This window comes from Manduca sexta, chromosome 6 (assembly GCF_014839805.1).
Source record: "Manduca sexta isolate Smith_Timp_Sample1 chromosome 6, JHU_Msex_v1.0, whole genome shotgun sequence".
Classification (NCBI taxonomy): domain Eukaryota; kingdom Metazoa; phylum Arthropoda; class Insecta; order Lepidoptera; family Sphingidae; genus Manduca; species Manduca sexta.
Window position 1 is genome coordinate 8101890 of NC_051120.1, and position 19108 is coordinate 8120997.

Sequence of the window (19108 nt, forward strand, 5' to 3'; positions counted from 1 at the left end):
TTCTTTACCGTGCTGTGCCAAGCCGCGACATCAGTCAACGCAGGCCCTTAAACTCCATATTTACCATCTCTGACTCACTATTACAACTATATGTTATATTAATGCAATTTTAATTACATGATTCTATATTTTTCAGTAAAAAAATCTAACTATCGTGTAAGATAAATAGAAGGGAAACCACGAATTGCCTTCAAATTTTTACCAAAAACATTTAAAAAAAAATTGCAACATAAGTAAATAACATTGAACCTTGTAATAGAAAACCATCGAAATGTCATGTACTCACGTGCCAGGATAAAAAGCCATCAACTAATAAAGGGTAAATAAAACCATGTCTAGAGGAATAACCTTTATATTCATTTGTTTCATAGTTTCACTCTTAACTATGCGCTTAAGGCTATGTTACACCGTCCGCGGTAGTCTAAATCCCTTTAACATTGTTATAACACACTGTCCGAAAACACGTAAAATAAAACAACAGAATACGTCAAAATGGCTCGTTCCCATGGAAACGTTGCGAGGGCTCCAATAATACACCTAAATGTTATTCTTTAGATGTACTAGGATTAGGTTTTAGGTAGAAAAATATATACCTATTTGTGAAGGATGGGCGTCCATTAGACTATTTTACAGAAGTTTAAACCAAACTCATGCCTAAAACAAATTAAAAATAATTTTCCTAAAACAGACCAATGTATGAGTCAATCTCACTATCCCAATACACACCTTATTTTCTTTTAGATGTGGCTTTGGTTGTACACAGATAGTTAAAAAAACAGAAATAGGATATAATACAAGAGATTAGACAATGTAAATGTGCAGTCCGAATTTTTGTTTATATGTAAAGAATAAAGCTAAGAGTTAAAATTTTCACAAATCTTGCATAAATTATGGACATTACACATAGTAAGTAACAAATACTATGCAGATCATACGTCACATTGATGGTAATGAATGACAGTAACACATTGTAAAAGTATTAATTTGTATGACTAATGGACGCTAAAAAAACCGAATTAAGAATCAATGTAAGTTATGGCCAAAAATTACCTCTTTTTAGGGATAATTTTATGACTACGCATTTTTGTTTCTTTTTTTGTCAATATGTGTTCAGTAAAGATCAGATAACTTTATTTTTTAAATAAATTTCGAGTACAGACATTTAATTACCAATAAAAACTTTATTCAAATATTGTTTTTTTTAACTTAAACAGAATGATCAAAGATTTTTTCACGTATGTTTGAACTTGCACAATTTTGAAACACCCAATCATACCCCCATTTCGTATTGTTATTTTCCAGTAATATTTGTATATAATATATGGCGTCTTAAATTTAAAACATTGCTTTGTATATATTTAGAACACCCTGTATAACACGAAATTGCATGCGACATGAAATAAATACACACGCTAGGCTATACCGTAAATCATTCGTAATGAGACATCTCGAAGCAAACTAAAGCGAAAATCAAATGAACATATTTTCAAACGTATGTATTTTAGTATTTCCTTTAAATCCAATTTATTGAAGTCACGACTTGGTATGATTTACTTTAGAATATCTTAGTATATTACCCTCATAATCATCAGCCACAGGATGTCCACTGCTGAACATGGGCCACACCCAAAGATTAGTATAGTATATTGTTACGCGCCGCTTTCCTAGTCGATGACATCGGGCGTTTCCGGAAGTATTCGGCTGCGCGGTCAGGCTGGCAGAAGAGATATGTCTCGCGCGACTATTCTATTTTTCTCTCTGGTTGGACGTTGTCAAAAAATGTCTAAAATTGTATTCTGTAATTATTTTGTTATAATGTTTACTGTAAAAAGAGCGTTTAACATTTTTTTCAAATAAATAAAGTCATGATTCTAGCATTTGTTAACATAAATTGTTATGGTACATATTGATGCATAATGACCATTTATTTTATCAAAACAGTGCTCTTGGTATGCAATCAAGAAAATTGAATATAGAAAAAGATAACAGTATATATGAAAACAAGTTAAAAAGTAATCGACTGCTAAAACTCGTCGTTAATTTTTATAAATCTGGACGCCCAACCTATACCTACACTATAAATACGCAGTGTAAAAATACTAAGTTAAAAAAAGTTTGAAACATCATAACTTGTTTAAAACAAGACCACGTAGCGAATTTACACAAGCGACAATATTTATTTAAATGTTTTATAATGTTAACAACATTATTTCAACTTTGGATAACTTCGGTATAACTCCAATAATAACTGTTAGCCACCGTTGACGATATTCTATAGAGTTGTGTACAAACTTTGGCAATGGCCAACGCTATGACTAATGTTTTTGGCTGAGTGAAGGCAGTTTATTTATTTATATAGAAATTTTAAATTATATTTTGTACTATACGTTCGAGACGATTTTTTTAATACACATACACGTCTAAGATGTAAACGAGTCGACTATCAGTTTTAACATTTATAACTAATAATAGCACAGAATATTAACTCTATAACCATAACAACATTGGTCCGTGGAACAAAAATCGATTAAATGCATTTGTACTATACGGGAGCCGGTATCATCAACTCTATAGAATCCCGACGACGTTAACAATCCAATGGTTTTACAATATAATTGTACGAGAGAACATCGTGAAAACTGTTACAATAACTGTGGTATGTAGAATTTGACAAACATTTTATCATTACAAAACTTCAACATCATTTTAAAAAACTTACCACATATTTTTCTTTCATTTAGTTTTAATATCTAAAAACCCTTCGAATCCTTTTTTGATCACTATAAAGAGGTATTTTTGATACAAGTTTTTTTTTTTTTGTGAAAGCTTCTATAAATTTTAATGAATATAATTTCTAAGCCGAGCGATATATTTTGTCCGCCCGGCGCCAACTCACGCTTCGTGTTGTACTATATACACTTACAAAACCTGCAAACGTAGTTTACATAAACGTTGGTAACAATACGTCAAACCGATCGAATAAACTAAATAATTATAAGCAATAACAAAAATAATATGCTGTGATGATAGCCCGCTGCGCATGTAACCAGACGTGTGGAAATCATGTCAACCTGTCGTTATAATAAGCATTCCACTTCTGGTTAGGGATAAATCTATAAACTCTATTGTCATAGACAAAAGCTCGTTTATTTGTTGAGTGAATTGAGACAGCTGCTTGAAAATTGGCTCGTATTCACAAACGTTACTTGCGTACGGACTGAACAATGCTAGTCTGTCTCAGTACTTTCGGCATGACATCTTTCGCAGTGCATAAGAGTAGGAGGACAGTATTTCAATATTAGCCAATCACTGGATTGGCTAATACTGAAATACAGCTTTTTTTATTACCTTAGTAGGCAAATATATGAGCGGTAGTAATAGTGAGTCAGCATATATTGCTTTAGTCTACCAACCAACATTGCTGCTAGACATTGCTTTGGTCCATACTAAAACAATGTCAGAGGCACAGCCAAGCCGTTGTCTACCGACCAAGCCGTTTCCTACTGCAATTGGCTGTCAGATTAAGAAAGCTGAACAAGGCTAAAGAAAGATATAAAATAGCCGACACCTTGCGTTCAAGTGCACTGTACATCCTCATAGTATTGTTTGTGAATACGGGCTTTAGATTCATATTAGTCAATAAAACTCATATTCAATAACCGTATTTTTGCCATTTATCGACATTGGTGTCAAGCGATATAATTATGTATTATGAATAATCCTTAGAATAAAAATTACACGCAACTATATTATATCAAATCACTCAACATGAGGCTATTAAAATAAATTGTTCAAAAATCGACAAACACTAACTCGTCACTAACATTAAACGTATAAAATCATTCAAACAAATACAATTATAAATCTGCAAGTAATAATAATTAAAGCAAAAAATCTTAAGCAAACGACAAGAAAAAAAAATCTCATTATACTTATAGTTTCAGAAACACCACTATATCATAATCTTACATCGATAATCTTACAACAAAGGATTTCGTACACAAAATATGTCATTTCATTCTTAAGTTAGTTACGACTATGTGTACCGATTCGTAATTACATTTCAAACGAGAAGAATTGTTTTTTTTTCTAATTTATAGCCAATCTTCGAGTACGCGCTGCCTTACATATAAACAAGTTTTGTTAGCACATCACAGATCAATCAGTTAACAATTTTAGAGAAATTGCATGAACTTAGTCGATTGAGTTTCGAAAACTATGAATTCAATTAGGCCAATGTTATATGTAACAATAAGATGCCGAATATATTTCAATAATAATTATAATAATTTGTTTTGTCAAATACTAGGCCACCATAAGTTGTGGATATTCGATACGACAAAGCGTTGAGAAGATATTACCGCATTTTTAATGCATTTTTATTGGACTACTTTTGCTTGTTTTATTCGTCAAAAAAACTTTGCAAATAATTTTGTGAAACACAATTAATATGATGTTCATGTAATTTCACTAAGTAGGCACATCACGCTAACAAAAATACAGCCTTCCCTCGCGCTACCCGACAACGCCCACCAATCCGATTACACCTAACATAAATTACAAACTTATATATTAGGGGTGGGCGATTATCGATTCGACAATCATTCGATTATGTTCCTTTATCAATTATAAACAATTGTGATTATTCTTATTGGTCATTTTTATTATTCGGATTGATGCTTAGAATATTAACTGATTATAGCTATTGTCTAAATTTTGAATATTTTTAGTCAGTAGATTACATAAATCATAATTGCCCACCTCTAACAAGTAATTAACTTACAATATCTTACAACTAAGTAAAAAGCTAATTCCCATTTGGCTTCTTTCAAGTTGAACCATAATTATGTCTTGTCATATTTAATATATTCTAATTAAAGTGAAAAATGCCTTATTTTGGTATCGCGGTTATTAAAATTCGTATATCATTCTCTTTACAATACATTACGACAAACTTAGTTCGATTCTATTGACCTAGTCTTGGAGCGAATGAAACAGCATGTTTTTTCTGACCGTATTGCCTCGCATGTAATGTTTGGCCATTGAAGAGCCAGATAGAGAGCGTGACGTGTTATTCGGCGCTAAGTTGCCTTCACGTCGTTTAGCTACGTGTGACAGTTTCCGTGTGACGTGATCCTAACATAGACATAGTCATTTGTAAAGTCGTTTCCGTAGTATAATTTCAATTAGGTCATAGGTCAATAAGACAATGTAGCCTTAATGCAATTTAGTGCTTAAGTATTGTTTATAATGATTGTGTACTGTGTTATGCCTTTTGTTAAATAAAAAAAAATTGTACGCGCCGTGAATACACCCAACCAAGCTCTCTATCTGGCTTTAAAAGACACCTCGTCGGAAGCAAATGCGCACGCAGTACGTCCTTATTAGTCGAATGATTGCCTCGCGACGCATACGGGCTGTCTTTTCACACTCATTAACGAACAATTAAGTTCCAAGATCATTATAGTTTGTGTAAAAATATATTACCGATTAGAATCTTTCAATATTCAACGCAACGATAGTTAAACAGTTTACGATCCAACTCCATTGTAACTCTGTTTGTCGAATAACCATTTTATAAATACTAATATCTTACATAAATATAAACGTTACTTTTATTTTGTGAAAAATATTTTACTGAGATCCCTTTATATGCTCTTTAGTTTGTTCCATCTCAATACTGTTACACATTAACTTACAACGCGGCGACTTGATGGTAATTACGAATTACGATAATTCAAATTGACCACTTCGAATCCGCCGCAAATGTACTAAATTATCAATAGATAAACAAGACATAAATTATAAGTTCACCTTTTCTTATAAACGCGAGCGATGCACTTTATTCACATAGTGCAATATTTGTTTCAATACTTTGCTTGTCCATCCTACATTTTATTTTATGTCGAGGTTTATACACAAAACTAATAAATGATATCTTACAAAAACACAAATTACATAAAAGTCCATACGTTATGAATAAAAAATACTTAATATGTTTTATGTACGAACCTCCAATAACGTAGTTTCTACGATAAAAATAAACGATATAAACGGAAGACCAAATGATAAATAATTTTGGAAGACAATGGGCCGAAAAAACAATTTTGTATTCATAATAGAAATTTATAAAATAAATGCTATTAATATGGCAATCGGTAAACTTAAAAACAAGATGGCATATTATCCACCATCGGTGGAACCGAATATCGATAAGTCGATAACCTTACAAACAAAAATTAAGACACTAGTCACGCCTGTAAAAGCACTTATAGGGACGTGTAACAATCGAAAATAACGACTTAACAACATTACATGTAGTAAATCTTATCGATAACATTTACCATCGACATCGATAAGTGAATTAAAAATTATTGCTATAATGGTTTAAACAACCGATACTGAATAATATACCATTGATTTTGGACACATTCCCATCACATAACGATCACTCCGGGCATAGTCCGACACTGCGCGACACTTGTCGTCCGAAAACAAAATTGCACATGTGACAGTCGCTCGAAGGCCTCAAAAGAAGCCGATCAACTCCTACTCGATGGTGGTCCGCGGACCATCGATCGGCATCGTGTGCAGCACCTCGTCCAGGAGTTGCAGTGCTCTGCAATTAGATATCGATGGTTGAAATACTCTAATATTTTAATATCATTTTTCTATACTATGATATTGCAATAATTGTAACTCGAATCCTCCTAGAAGAATTTTCGGCCACAACGGCCAATCTCAATGGAGATCAGAGAGATGAATAATTTTTAACATGGAAAAACCCAGTTGCAATTATATTTGGCCCGACCCGGAATTTGAACCCAGGACCTCAGCGCGGTAGTCGTACTCGTACCGTATACAATTACAACTACGCCACTGAAGCAAACATTTCTAACTTATAAGATTTTTAAGATCATTCCCCATCTTAATCCGTAACTTAATCCCAAAGTGATAAAGTGAGCTATAAATTTTTTCTTCATTTCGATTTTTTTATGGAACTCTGCACTCTATTACTTAGCAACCTTACGCCTAATTTGTGGTAGATAACATTTAACAAAAAATAATATAGTCACCTATGCAAATGCACCTCGACCCAGCAAGGCGTCTCCTTGATGGAGGTGCGCGGGTAGTCGGGCCCCCAGCCCTTCACGAACGACAGCCGCACGATGCACAGCCGCCGCAGGTCGTCCACGCCGATACCCGCCGCTGCAGTCAGACCTGACCAACAAAAATATATCATCGACGTTTTGAATGAGTGCTTAATACATAATTATAACTGATGCAAAGAAATATACTAAAACGTTTCATCATATTAAAATGTTTTATTTTATCGATTTTTTAGAGCAAAACTAACAAAATAATTTTGATTATTAGACTATCATTACCACAGGTAATTTTATTACAGCTGCTAAGAATATAGATAAGAAAAAGATATATTTTTTTTTTTATAGTTAACTAGCTTATGCTCGCGGCTTCGCCCGCGTGAAGGAGTTTTCCGGGATATTTTTTTCCTATTTACTTGATATGCATCGTTATATTACTACAAAATTACACAAAATCATTATACATTGTAGCCTATGTGTTATTCTGATGTATAAGCAATATTACTGTAAAGTTTCATCCAAATCCGTTCAGTAGTTTTTCGTGACTGAGGAACAAACATACATTCATCATCACAAACTTTCGCATTTATAATATTAGTACGATATCTTTGAGGTATAATAATTGTAGCTTACACTTGTTGAGCGTGGGGTGTTGCGGCTGTATGTGTCCGGCGACGGCGGCGGCTTGCGCGGCGGCCGCGGCCTGCGCGGTGGCCGCCTGCGTCTGCATCTGTCGGTGGCACTGCCGCAGGTCGAACACCTGCGAAGGGACAGTTCTTATATAAATCTTTATAGACATTGAGTAGTAGTGTTGTATTATTGTAGGCATGTAACTATACATCGATAAAAAAGTATCGACTTTTTTGTGAGACTTTATTGGGAAATAACTTAACGAAGCTAGTCGACGTTAAGGAGGGTTTAGATTGGCAAGAAAACTTGGAGGAGTCGATTTCCCCATGCCATTTTTATCGTGTAACATTCCTGGCAAGTCAACTTCTGCAAATTTTAAAACTAACAGAACTTGCAAGGCAACTGGCAAGTCACGTTTTTATACAAATACAAGTAAAGTTTATACTCGTCTGGTAGTTCTTGCGCGATATATAACTGCAAGGAGTTGCAAGTGTACCTTGATGCAGGCGGAGGGGTATATCTTGTGCACGGCGTCGCCGGGCGCGCGGCCCGCCTCGCGGTCCAGGTAGTACGACTGCACGAACACCGAGTGGTCCGACAGGCAGCGCAGCCGCACGTCGCCCTCGCCGCGCAGGTCCAGCTGCACGCCCTTGCTATATAACTGCGAGGAGTTGCAAGTGTACCTTGATGCAGGCGGAGGGGTATATCTTGTGCACGGCGTCGCCGGGCGCGCGGCCCGCCTCGCGGTCCAGGTAGTACGACTGCACGAACACCGAGTGGTCCGACAGGCAGCGCAGCCACACGTCGCCCTCGCCGCGCAGGTCCAGCTGCACGCCCTTGCTATATAACTGCGAGGAGTTGCAAGTGTACCTTGATGCAGGCGGAGGGGTATATCTTGTGCACGGCGTCGCCGGGCGCGCGGCCCGCCTCGCGGTCCAGGTAGTACGACTGCACGAACACCGAGTGGTCCGACAGGCAGCGCAGCCACACGTCGCCCTCGCCGCGCAGGTCCAGCTGCACGCCCTTGCTATATAACTGCGAGGAGTTGCAAGTGTACCTTGATGCAGGCGGAGGGGTATATCTTGTGCACGGCGTCGCCGGGCGCGCGGCCCGCCTCGCGGTCCAGGTAGTACGACTGCACGAACACCGAGTGGTCCGACAGGCAGCGCAGCCACACGTCGCCCTCGCCGCGCAGGTCCAGCTGCACGCCCTTGCTATATAACTGCGAGGAGTTGCAAGTGTACCTTGATGCAGGCGGAGGGGTATATCTTGTGCACGGCGTCGCCGGGCGCGCGGCCCGCCTCGCGGTCCAGGTAGTACGACTGCACGAACACCGAGTGGTCCGACAGGCAGCGCAGCCACACGTCGCCCTCGCCGCGCAGGTCCAGCTGCACGCCCTTGCTATATAACTGCGAGGAGTTGCAAGTGTACCTTGATGCAGGCGGAGGGGTATATCTTGTGCACGGCGTCGCCGGGCGCGCGGCCCGCCTCGCGGTCCAGGTAGTACGACTGCACGAACACCGAGTGGTCCGACAGGCAGCGCAGCCACGTCGCCCTCGCCGCGCAGGTCCAGCTGCACGCCCTTGCTATATAACTGCGAGGAGTTGCAAGTGTACCTTGATGCAGGCGGAGGGGTATATCTTGTGCACGGCGTCGCCGGGCGCGCGGCCCGCCTCGCGGTCCAGGTAGTACGACTGCACGAACACCGAGTGGTCCGACAGGCAGCGCAGCCACACGTCGCCCTCGCCGCGCAGGTCCAGCTGCACGCCCTTGCCGATGTGCAGTCTGCGGGACAACATCAACTATACTATCAAATGTTTAACAGTACCAGTACCACCGCTTACTTCCACCACTTTGAAGTTAGTTACATGTAGAATCGTGGTTATATTTTACCAAATTCAAATTTAGCGAACGGTCAATCGAGCATGCACTGTTACTATCTTATATAAAAAAAATTTAACGAGCACGACACAGTGCCCGCCCTGCACCTGATGGTAAGCACCATGCCATCCAACTAGAGTATTGAATGGCAACAGATGGCTATTTCATGCCATTCGCCACAATCCCGCGGGCCTACAGATATGATTACCTTGCTCGCTCGCTCTGCTCCGTTCTGTGGACATTGCTCAAAGCTCCTAAACAAAATCTGTTTCCTCCCGACGGATCCACGTACCCATCCACCTGAAACATTTAATTATACATAATATATTAATTTTTTAGGGAACATATGGAACGCAACAATATAGTACAATACGGCCACTGAATCATAACCAGCTTGAAGTTAGATACGATACCCGCACTTGTACAGCTATCGTAACCCGCTAGGGGACAGAAACAATGACTTCATAGTCACTTGTGACTATCTTCACATCAAGCGAGAAGTTATTTTTGAAACGGTGGTAATATCTCAACCTTGACTCGTTTGAAATGCAGTAGGAATCATCTATGTCTAATGGTATACTATCACAGATAATGTTTTATTGTAGTCATATAATTCATAACATTCTTACCGTGACATTGGGTCTACTGGAGGGAACTTTAAATGTTTCCCCGACCTGCGTGTCCAGCTCAAAGTACGCCACGGAACACCAGTACTCGGGCGCAGGTTGACTTGACAATAAACCGCCGGGGTTGCCGTTATCTACAATGAGAACATAGCCGTAAAATATTTGAAGAAATATCTACAACCATGAAAATTGCTACGGATGGAAGTAAATAATTAATATTTCCAACTCCCTCTCTCTGTTTCATTAATATCGTTGCTGGATAAAGACAAATTAGTGTTTCCTGAGACACGCCGATTTTCACCGTTCAATGTCATTAAATTCGTGCTACTATTGAGCCTGGCTCACAGAAGTTGTGGTGAGTGTAAGAGCGGGATGATCTCTAACCATGATAAATCACGCAATTAACGCATAAAACGATTGTATTTAATTACATTCATATAAAAAATATATATATTAATGAGTTTTAAATGTTTAAAGGGCCGAAAAATATATACACCAAAATAAAACCAGTTGTTCCACATAAGGCATTGAGGTCATTCTCAATGCCTTATGAATGACCACTTCCTCGCATGATTAAGACAGGTGAATGAAGAAAATGTATAGTTACAATAGTGGTGGTGGTGCGCGGGCGCGTCCAGCGGGCCGGGCGGCGCGGCGGGCGGCGGCGCCAGGCTCTGCGTGTACGTCAGCGTGTTGTTGCCCGTCCACGTGCCTGCCACACACACATACTTACTAATTGACTTCAATTCGTTAATAAATCACACCTGGGCCCTTATTCTGTATGATAGTGTAAACGCGTAACGCGGCCGTGTCATGTTATCTTCGAGAAATGTGCGTGGAATGGTATTCTGTAAGCCAAATTTCTATAGTCCTAAACATGATGCGTTGTATTGCGTGCTTGTTACGCACTGTTAAAATAACTTGCGGGATAGAGAATAAGGCCCCTGTATTATATACTGTTTCACTGCTGCACTGGCCTCGTCTAGTACTGAGAGATTAGTTAGTTCACCGTGCTGGCCTTATGCGGATTAGCAGACTTCACATGGCCTCAAAATTCTCAAAATGGCGAATGTCAACGTTATAAGAAAACTTGTATACCTGAGAATTTCTCAATTCATTACTTTTATTCTTCTGCACTTAAATTACTTTGTCATTTAAAGACTTTTATACCGCTGTAAAAGCTATCACGATACAATAGTCACATTACTTCTAATGTAAATGAGAAACCCACCACTCAAAAAGAAAAACCTTATCCGCTACTTAATGACCATATTATCCATTTCGTATAATTTAAAAATGTAGGTAGATATTGTTACTTTGACTTTTCGAACAATCAACACCTCTGTCCCCCGTGACCATGAAGGCTGCAAAGTCTTCGAAAGACGAAATCATTATATAAAAAACCGCTATAAAATCCGAAAAAAGTTTAATATCAATGTCTAATATTCCCGTAAACATAATCATTATCCAGTATGCAAGTTTTATACCTTGTTGCTGTTGCTGCTGTTGCTGTTGCTGTTGCTGCTGCTGTTGCTGTTGCGGGTTCTGGTGCTGATGCTGCAGCGGGCTGGGTTGCGGCGCGGGACTGGTGGTCACGAAGCCGTTTTGTTGAGATCCTTCAGGTGACACAGGTGACACCGCGCCTACTGGCACATTATTATTTTATGTCATTAATTTGTTAAAACCCAAGTGTTTTTTACATCATAAATTAATGCAATGTGATTTTAATTAATCAAGTATGTTAAATTCAACGTAATTTATGCACGAACTGATGATTATTTATTTATTGCTTTGAATGATGAGACGAGCTTGCCGTTCGCCTGATGGTAAGCGATACGACCGCCCATAAACAGTAGAAACACCAACACCTTGAATTACAAAGTATTGTTTGGTATTCCACTGCGCTCGCCATCCTGAGATATGACATGTTGAGTCTCCTTATGTCCAGTAGTAACACTGGCTACAAAGTCCATCAAGCCAGAACACAACAGTGACTACACACTACTACTTGGCGGCATAATTAGACATTGCGGTGGTGCCTACCCAAGCGGACTCTCACATATGAGAGACCTACCACCAGTAATAATTGAATTAATGATTTAATGTTAATTGTATGGGTACATTTAACTTTGAAAATTAATTTACAATATAGACAACTAAAGAATATGCCAAAATTTTACGTTGTTAAATGAATATACAGGGTGACGCCGACAATACGACTTATAATTTCACACAAGAGTATAGTAAGGGAAAGCAATGCAGTAATCATAAAAATAATTACAAAATCAAATCACAGTTAACTTCTTAAAATTATTACTTAATTTTTAAAATTCTCAATAAATAACTAAGTATATTAGTTATGTTATTATTACATCATCATCAGCCGCACTGCTGAACATAGGCCTTTTCCAAATATTTCCAGATCGCCTATTGGTAGCGGCCCGCGTCCAGCGACCTCCTGCGACTTCTATCAGATCATCTGTCCACCGCGTGAGTGGACAGATTGTTATTATTTAGTTACATTGAATTTAAATATTCTTGGTGAATGATAAAATTATCAATGTTTTTTTTGTTATTTATCTATTATATTTTCGTTTAATATTCTTCCAATTTTCGGGTTGTTATTGTTACATTTTCATGATTACTGATCAATTATACTCATGGTTGAAATTAAAATCGTAATGTAGCCACCACCCTGTGTTATAAAAAAATAGACACAATAAGGTCACATGAGGTTAGGTTTGTGTATACAGTATTAGGTACTCGACTCAATGCTCGCTTGGACGATGCTATACTCCCGAGTTTAGACATTGGCTCGTTAGACCCATGAAACCTACATAATCGTTCCACACATCTCTCCAGTGACGGTAGCGAAAACTAGTTTTTCCCTGCGACAACCTAAACACATAAAGTTGGCTATAATATAAAAGATTTATTACCGGGTAAAGTCTGTGTGAGTTGGGTTTCTGTCGTCGTAGGTTCCGGCGCAAAGAATGTCGTATTTGCGCTGTCTATTAACGGCGTGGTCGCGCCCGGCGACATGCTGACTGGCATCGCAGCTAAACAACACACAACATACTGTAAAACACTACAATTAATACCGGCTTCTCTCCACTAACACATCAGCATAACAAAGTGATCATAAAAAAACACGTGCAAATTAAACATGAAAAGCTTACAATGGTTCATTCTCTTTGGCAGCCACATAGCCCGGGCGTCCATCGTGTCGGGCGGCTCCAGTTTAGGCGCCATAGTTCTTTGCTGCACCATAGCCATTTGTTGAGGGCTTGGTATGGACATCCCTTGGCTTATCGAGGGCATCTGAGGCGCTCCAGGCGACATCTGTGTTGACGCGGACGCCATTCTCGGCGAAGCCATCTGCGGCACGTTTGTTCCCATCTGTGGGGTTCCGGGGCCCATTTGAGGCGTTCCGGGGCCGAGTTGCGGCGTCCCGGGGCCGATCTGGGGCGTTCCCGGACCAAGCTGGGGTGTTCCGGGTCCCATTTGGGGCGTCCCCGGACGTAGCTGAGGCGGTCCGGGCACCATCTGCGGCGAGGGCATCTGTCCGGCGTGGTTTTGCATCATCTGTGCCTGCGGCGAGTGCACCATCTGCTGAGCGAGCTGTGGCGGAGCGCCCGGCGGACGGGTCGGCGCGCGCGGGCCGTGCGTCGGTGAAAACAAGTTCGGTACGCCATCAGGCGCTATTGGCACGGAAAGAAAAACGCAAAATAAAATCTACATGCATTGCGAAAATAAAATAATAAATGGCATTTGGAACTCAAAACAAATGTTCGAACACATAATAATGTGTATGAAAATGTTATATCAAACATTTATTGAATGTTAATTTTACACTTATAAATTGATATAAACATTTTCAAACACTTCAACAAAACCACCGAAACATGGACTCACTTTGTCCCTGGTTTATGATAATATTAGTGGTCTGAAATTGTTGGTGATGGTGTGGTATCGTGGAGTGGTGGTGGCGCGGGCTGGTGGCGTGGTGCTGTATGGTAACCAACTCCCCGGTATCCATATCCATTCCGTTCCCCCCTAGGCCGGCTGTATACTCATCCTTCACTAACCTACTGGGCCCCGACTGGAGAGACAGACCTGATAAATCTGAAAAAATTAACACGGACAATTAAAAAAATACATTTGTCGTGGGGTATTGGGCTCGGTGACAACCACTGACGTATGTCACGTAGACCTGACTAGAGAAGTTAACATCTCTTAACGATATTTAAGAAGAAACGTCCAATATGCATAGAATGTGACAAAAACCCGACTACGCATCGTTTTGTAGTGATTGGTTGAGAGACTAACACGTGACTGCCACATCGGACTCTCGACCAATCATAAACATCAAAATTAAACGACATCGACTTCCGAAGCACATTTTTATGGACATTCTATGAATGCTGGGCTGTCTCCAAAATCACTAGAAATTCTACCATTTTCATACAACTTAAATTAACACATGTTTTCATGGTGGTAAGCTACATTGTCGTTTATCAACCAGGTATATAGTATATATTCAATTTCATAAATAGTCGACATTCTTAAGACCGGCGCATATAAGTGGAGCGCAGCGCAGGCAATTTTTACTGTCAGACTATTGCGGACATTATCTTCATTAAACAATATTCAAAATCCATTAACACAGCACTAATTGCATTACGTTGTAATTAGGCCGAAAATCGGGAAGAACCATTCGATCCACAGATTTGACCATTTAAAAAGTTACTACTGCACGTTTGTTATACGGAATCGGATTTTACGCCCAAAAACCTTGCTGAAAATTTGTTACAAAATCCTTTTTTTTTTAAAACCAACTAGATTTAACACTTCCAAAATGCTTCACAAGACTGGCCCTATAGGATGATGGCATAAAGAAAGTAATTACGAAGATGCGTAGTGGGGTTGACACAGCTGTCTTCATTGTATTGTACAAAGCTAGACATCTGCCTAGACCAAAGCAAAAGGAAACCTGTTTTGCACATATCTACAATTATTCCTAAACAGACACCCTACTGGCCTAACTGAAGCATTCCATTTATAAAGTTAGCTTAGTGTGCTGTGTTAAAAAATCAACAATATTAAGTCAATGTAATAAGTTATTTTAATATTGTTTCACCTATACTCATATTATGGAAGTGTGTTTGTGTGTTGAGGTAGTCTTTGGATTTACTAAAATGCTAAAGCAGTGGCGAAAGTTGGAATTTTCCGAAAGAGAAGCCGAAAAAAAATATAGGTATACTAATACTAATTATAATTAGATTTTAGCCTACTATGATATAAATATTGATTATTTATTTATTAAACATATAATTTATTTGAATAGTGTGCTTACATATATTACAAAATGGAAGCCGATAGATATCGGCTTAGTCGACCTTTCGTCACTGCAACATAATACCAAAAGTTCTACAAATAGTAATATCCCTGAGAGTGAGTAACATAAGCATCTACATTTAATTTGTTATTATTTTTATTTTACAGCAGTTTTTAGTAACAAATCATTCTTTGGTTGTTACCTTAATTTATACAACACATTTAACAAATATGGTTCATACATGAACTACATTTAATCTGTTTTAAGATTTATAAAAATATTTGTTCTATTTAAACAACCATGATATAATAAACTATTTTAGAAACGCTGTTAGCTAGCTACAGCTACTAATGGCTAACTTGAGCTCATATAGGACTGCTTTAGATTGTCATGAATTCCTGTTTCTCAAAATAAATGTATGTAACGAAATAGTTTTTAGGAAATATTGATACGACATTTTCTGTCTCATGTGTCAAATAATAAATAAAGTAAATAAATGAATTAAAGCAAACAAAAAAAACCGATGTGATAGAAAAATAGTAACAATATTTCGTAAACACTATTTCGTTTCGTACATTTATTTTGAGAAATATTTATAATGAAAACATAAAGTACTGCCATTTAACACTAAGTAAAGCAAGTCAAGACATTGTATAAGTATTAAGATGTTAGCAGCCAACAATCATGAATATTAAAAAAAACTTGTTATATAGTTGTATTAAAAATATACAAATCATAACAGAAACACAAATCAGAAACAAAAAAAGCATGTTATTCTTTTTATTTATTTAGTTAATATAAGCATGGTCTAAATGACAGACATAAAACAATAGAAATTGAGTTTTCTATAAAAACATAGTCAAATTCAAATGAAAAAGTAATTTGATTGTTTATTATTTGAAAACCAGTATATTTTTAATTTGGGTTATTACTGTTTTTAGACGATGTGCGAATTTTATTGCATTATGATGAAAAAAAAATACTAGTTAGACAGGATGTTTTTAGAACATTTTAATTTAAATTCATGAACCACTTTTTATGCAGAATATATAAACATGACTAATACTGCAAATATGATAATTTGTATAATAAAGAATGTAAAAACATGCAATTATGTTTTTACATTGAAATATGAATCACAGGCTTCATATTATATCTTTTAAGACAGTGACCGCATTGTTACAATTTTTGGCACAAAAATATTAATATATTTCCAAGTAAAAATGACATAATCTAGATAATATGATTTCAACACAAAAATAGACGATTCAGCTTGACGTCGACTTTGTAAACTAGGGTTAACAAATATTTTTTTTTTTGCAGTATAAGGGCATTAGTCTTGGGAATTGATAAGCAATAAAATCTATGCAATAAACATAATGAACAAACATGAATTTTCACCATATATCATGCCAAAGAACGAACCAAGTACTTACCGATGCCAGGTGACACAACTCTTTCATAATGGTATGGATTTACACAAACTGAATCACATTTTAAATCGAAAGCAAACTGACAGAATTTAACATGTTTCAGTTCATTTTTGTGTAGATCTGGCCAACGCCATATGCGAGCGTATATCACATGTGGAAAACCTTTTCTTCCGGCAACCTACAATGAAAAACAAAAAGACTCAATTAACAAATGTGAAATGGGCATTGTTAACTGAATATTAATTGTCTATTCATTTAATTCTATATTCATTTAATTAATGAATGGATAGTGGAAACAAAGCCCATTCAACCATGAAATGAAGTATTTCAAATAGAGTACAATAGCACATTAAACAATAAGACGCTGTGGATTTATTACTGTGAATGATAATATGAGTCACATTAGAGTGAACACAAATTACTGTTTTGTTTATTTTTGTGAATACATTATGGTACTACAAGTACTTGAAAATGTTTTTATCACAATATTGTGCAATACCAAATATATTCCCTTTGTTGGTACGTGGCAATGAATATTTAGAACTATTTATTATGTTGAAGGACTAACTTGGTAAATAATTCCTTATCAATCACATAACTCAATAAATAAATAAATAAATAAACTCGGTAGTTTGCTAATACTGTATTTTTATTCAACACATTATGTAAATATTGAGATACCCAAAGGAGATTAGGCTTAGGCTGTCAAACATGAAATTATCCCAAATTGTTTGTGCAACATGTGTGACCAAACATAGCACCATTAGAGTAGGATCTTAGCATGTATGTATCAGAAAATTGTAGAATACTAAATGAGCATGACTATTGTTTTCAGAATAATGATCTCATTCGCTAATCAGAAAGATTTGATAAGTAAATTATCAAAAAAAATTTTTCATTTAATATTTATCAAGACCAACTTGTAAAATTATCCTTGCATCAAAACCGTACCTGTAATCTACCATCCAGAGTCCTCTGTATTGTAACACATTTACTTGGATGTGCTCCATTAGTTGTTATCGCTGTAATAAGAGAGTCCAGCTCATCTCGTTTTTCCTTCAGCTTCTTCACAAGTGATTCTATGGCCCTTTTAGAGAAACCCTCACTCTCACCACCCTGGCGGTGGCACATCAGTGAGTGGACTATGCTGAGGCATGCGTCAGCTGATGTTGGCGCTGTGGTGTTCATGACTACAAGGAATTTAACACCTAAGACATGTAATAAATGAATTAATTTGTGACATTTTGGATGACATTTATTGTGTACGATGTAAGCGTAACATTTATTTACGTAAAATACATTTTTACGTACGTTTACTACAATTATAATTAAACCTAATTTGAGTAAATTTATGTGAACTTAAAATATATTTGCAATGTTTTGTTATGTCATATGACAAAAAAAAATTCCAATCTACATGTTTTATTATTATAAACATTTTATAAGTAAGTCATTATGCGATATGCCGTTTCGTAATTATTTCATAATAGCCGACACACCACGAGCTTTCTGATAAAAATCAAAACAATGCTCAATAATTATGTATTGAAGTTTATTTATATCCAACTACAATTAAGATATAATGCATTAACAACGGTAAATATCAGAAATTAGGCGCTAAAAAAATACAATTACTTGAAATTATAAAGCGTTCAAAATAAACTAAATTAATGAGGATTGAACATCCGAAGGAATTCTAAGAATTTCCCGTTTCGTAAGTTCATGAATAATGCATATTTATGTCTCGTGTGTCAAGTAAGGTAAATATTCAAAACAATATAATTAAAATTCTACTGGATAATATCAATAATACAAAAAATAAACGAAAATACCCCGAAAATTAAACCATCATTACCATGAACCATAAGCTCTGTGGAAGTTACCTGTTCCTACTGCTTGTATTACTCCTGTATTTTACAAATAAAAAACTGCACGAATAACCACAAAATCATGGATAAATTATGAAAATTAATTTCCTTTATTGCGAGATGATACCAAAACAGAAAGCGACATTTTGACTGGGCATAGACAAGCCGTAGGGTTGTAACTAAGAACTAGCAATTGGTACCAAAAAGATCAAATCACTAATAAAAA

The 19108-nt window shown here is 37.2% G+C and overlaps 1 protein-coding gene across 4 annotated transcripts; it reads right to left on the reverse strand.

Moving 5' to 3' along the window:
• Nucleotides 1-336: 336 nt before the first annotated feature.
• Nucleotides 337-19054, reverse strand: LOC115453289 (mothers against decapentaplegic homolog 4). Of its 4 annotated transcripts, none has more exons than XM_037445946.1 (14): nt 18898-19054; nt 17966-18222; nt 17018-17192; nt 14159-14359; nt 13423-13944; nt 13183-13302; nt 11731-11889; nt 10851-10955; nt 10247-10377; nt 9826-9917; nt 9353-9521; nt 7740-7866; nt 7077-7221; nt 337-6619 (listed from the first exon to the last, which is right to left on the reverse strand). In XM_037445946.1, the coding sequence occupies exons 2-14, from the start codon at nt 18200-18202 to the stop codon at nt 6550-6552; spliced, it is 2253 nt and encodes a 750-aa protein (XP_037301843.1). In that variant the 5' UTR covers nt 18203-18222; nt 18898-19054; the 3' UTR covers nt 337-6549. The 4 variants fall into 4 exon arrangements, with proteins under 4 accessions (XP_037301843.1, XP_037301839.1, XP_037301828.1 ...); XM_037445942.1 differs by having other exon boundaries at nt 11731-11886; nt 14159-14368; XM_037445931.1 differs by having other exon boundaries at nt 14159-14368.
• Between the last annotated feature and the right edge of the window lie 54 nt (nt 19055-19108).

Excerpts from the sequence above, each read along its gene's own strand:
- LOC115453289 (XM_037445931.1), bottom strand. The coding sequence starts at position 18,202 with ATGAACACCACAGCGCCAACATCAGCTGACGCATGCCTCAGCATAGTC. Across the intron at positions 9,918-10,246 it reads CCAGTAGACCCAATGTCACG|GTGGATGGGTACGTGGATCC; the intron begins GTAAGAATGTTA and ends TAAATGTTTCAG. Across the intron at positions 9,522-9,825 it reads GAGCAGAGCGAGCGAGCAAG|ACTGCACATCGGCAAGGGCG; the intron begins GTAATCATATCT and ends GTTGTCCCGCAG.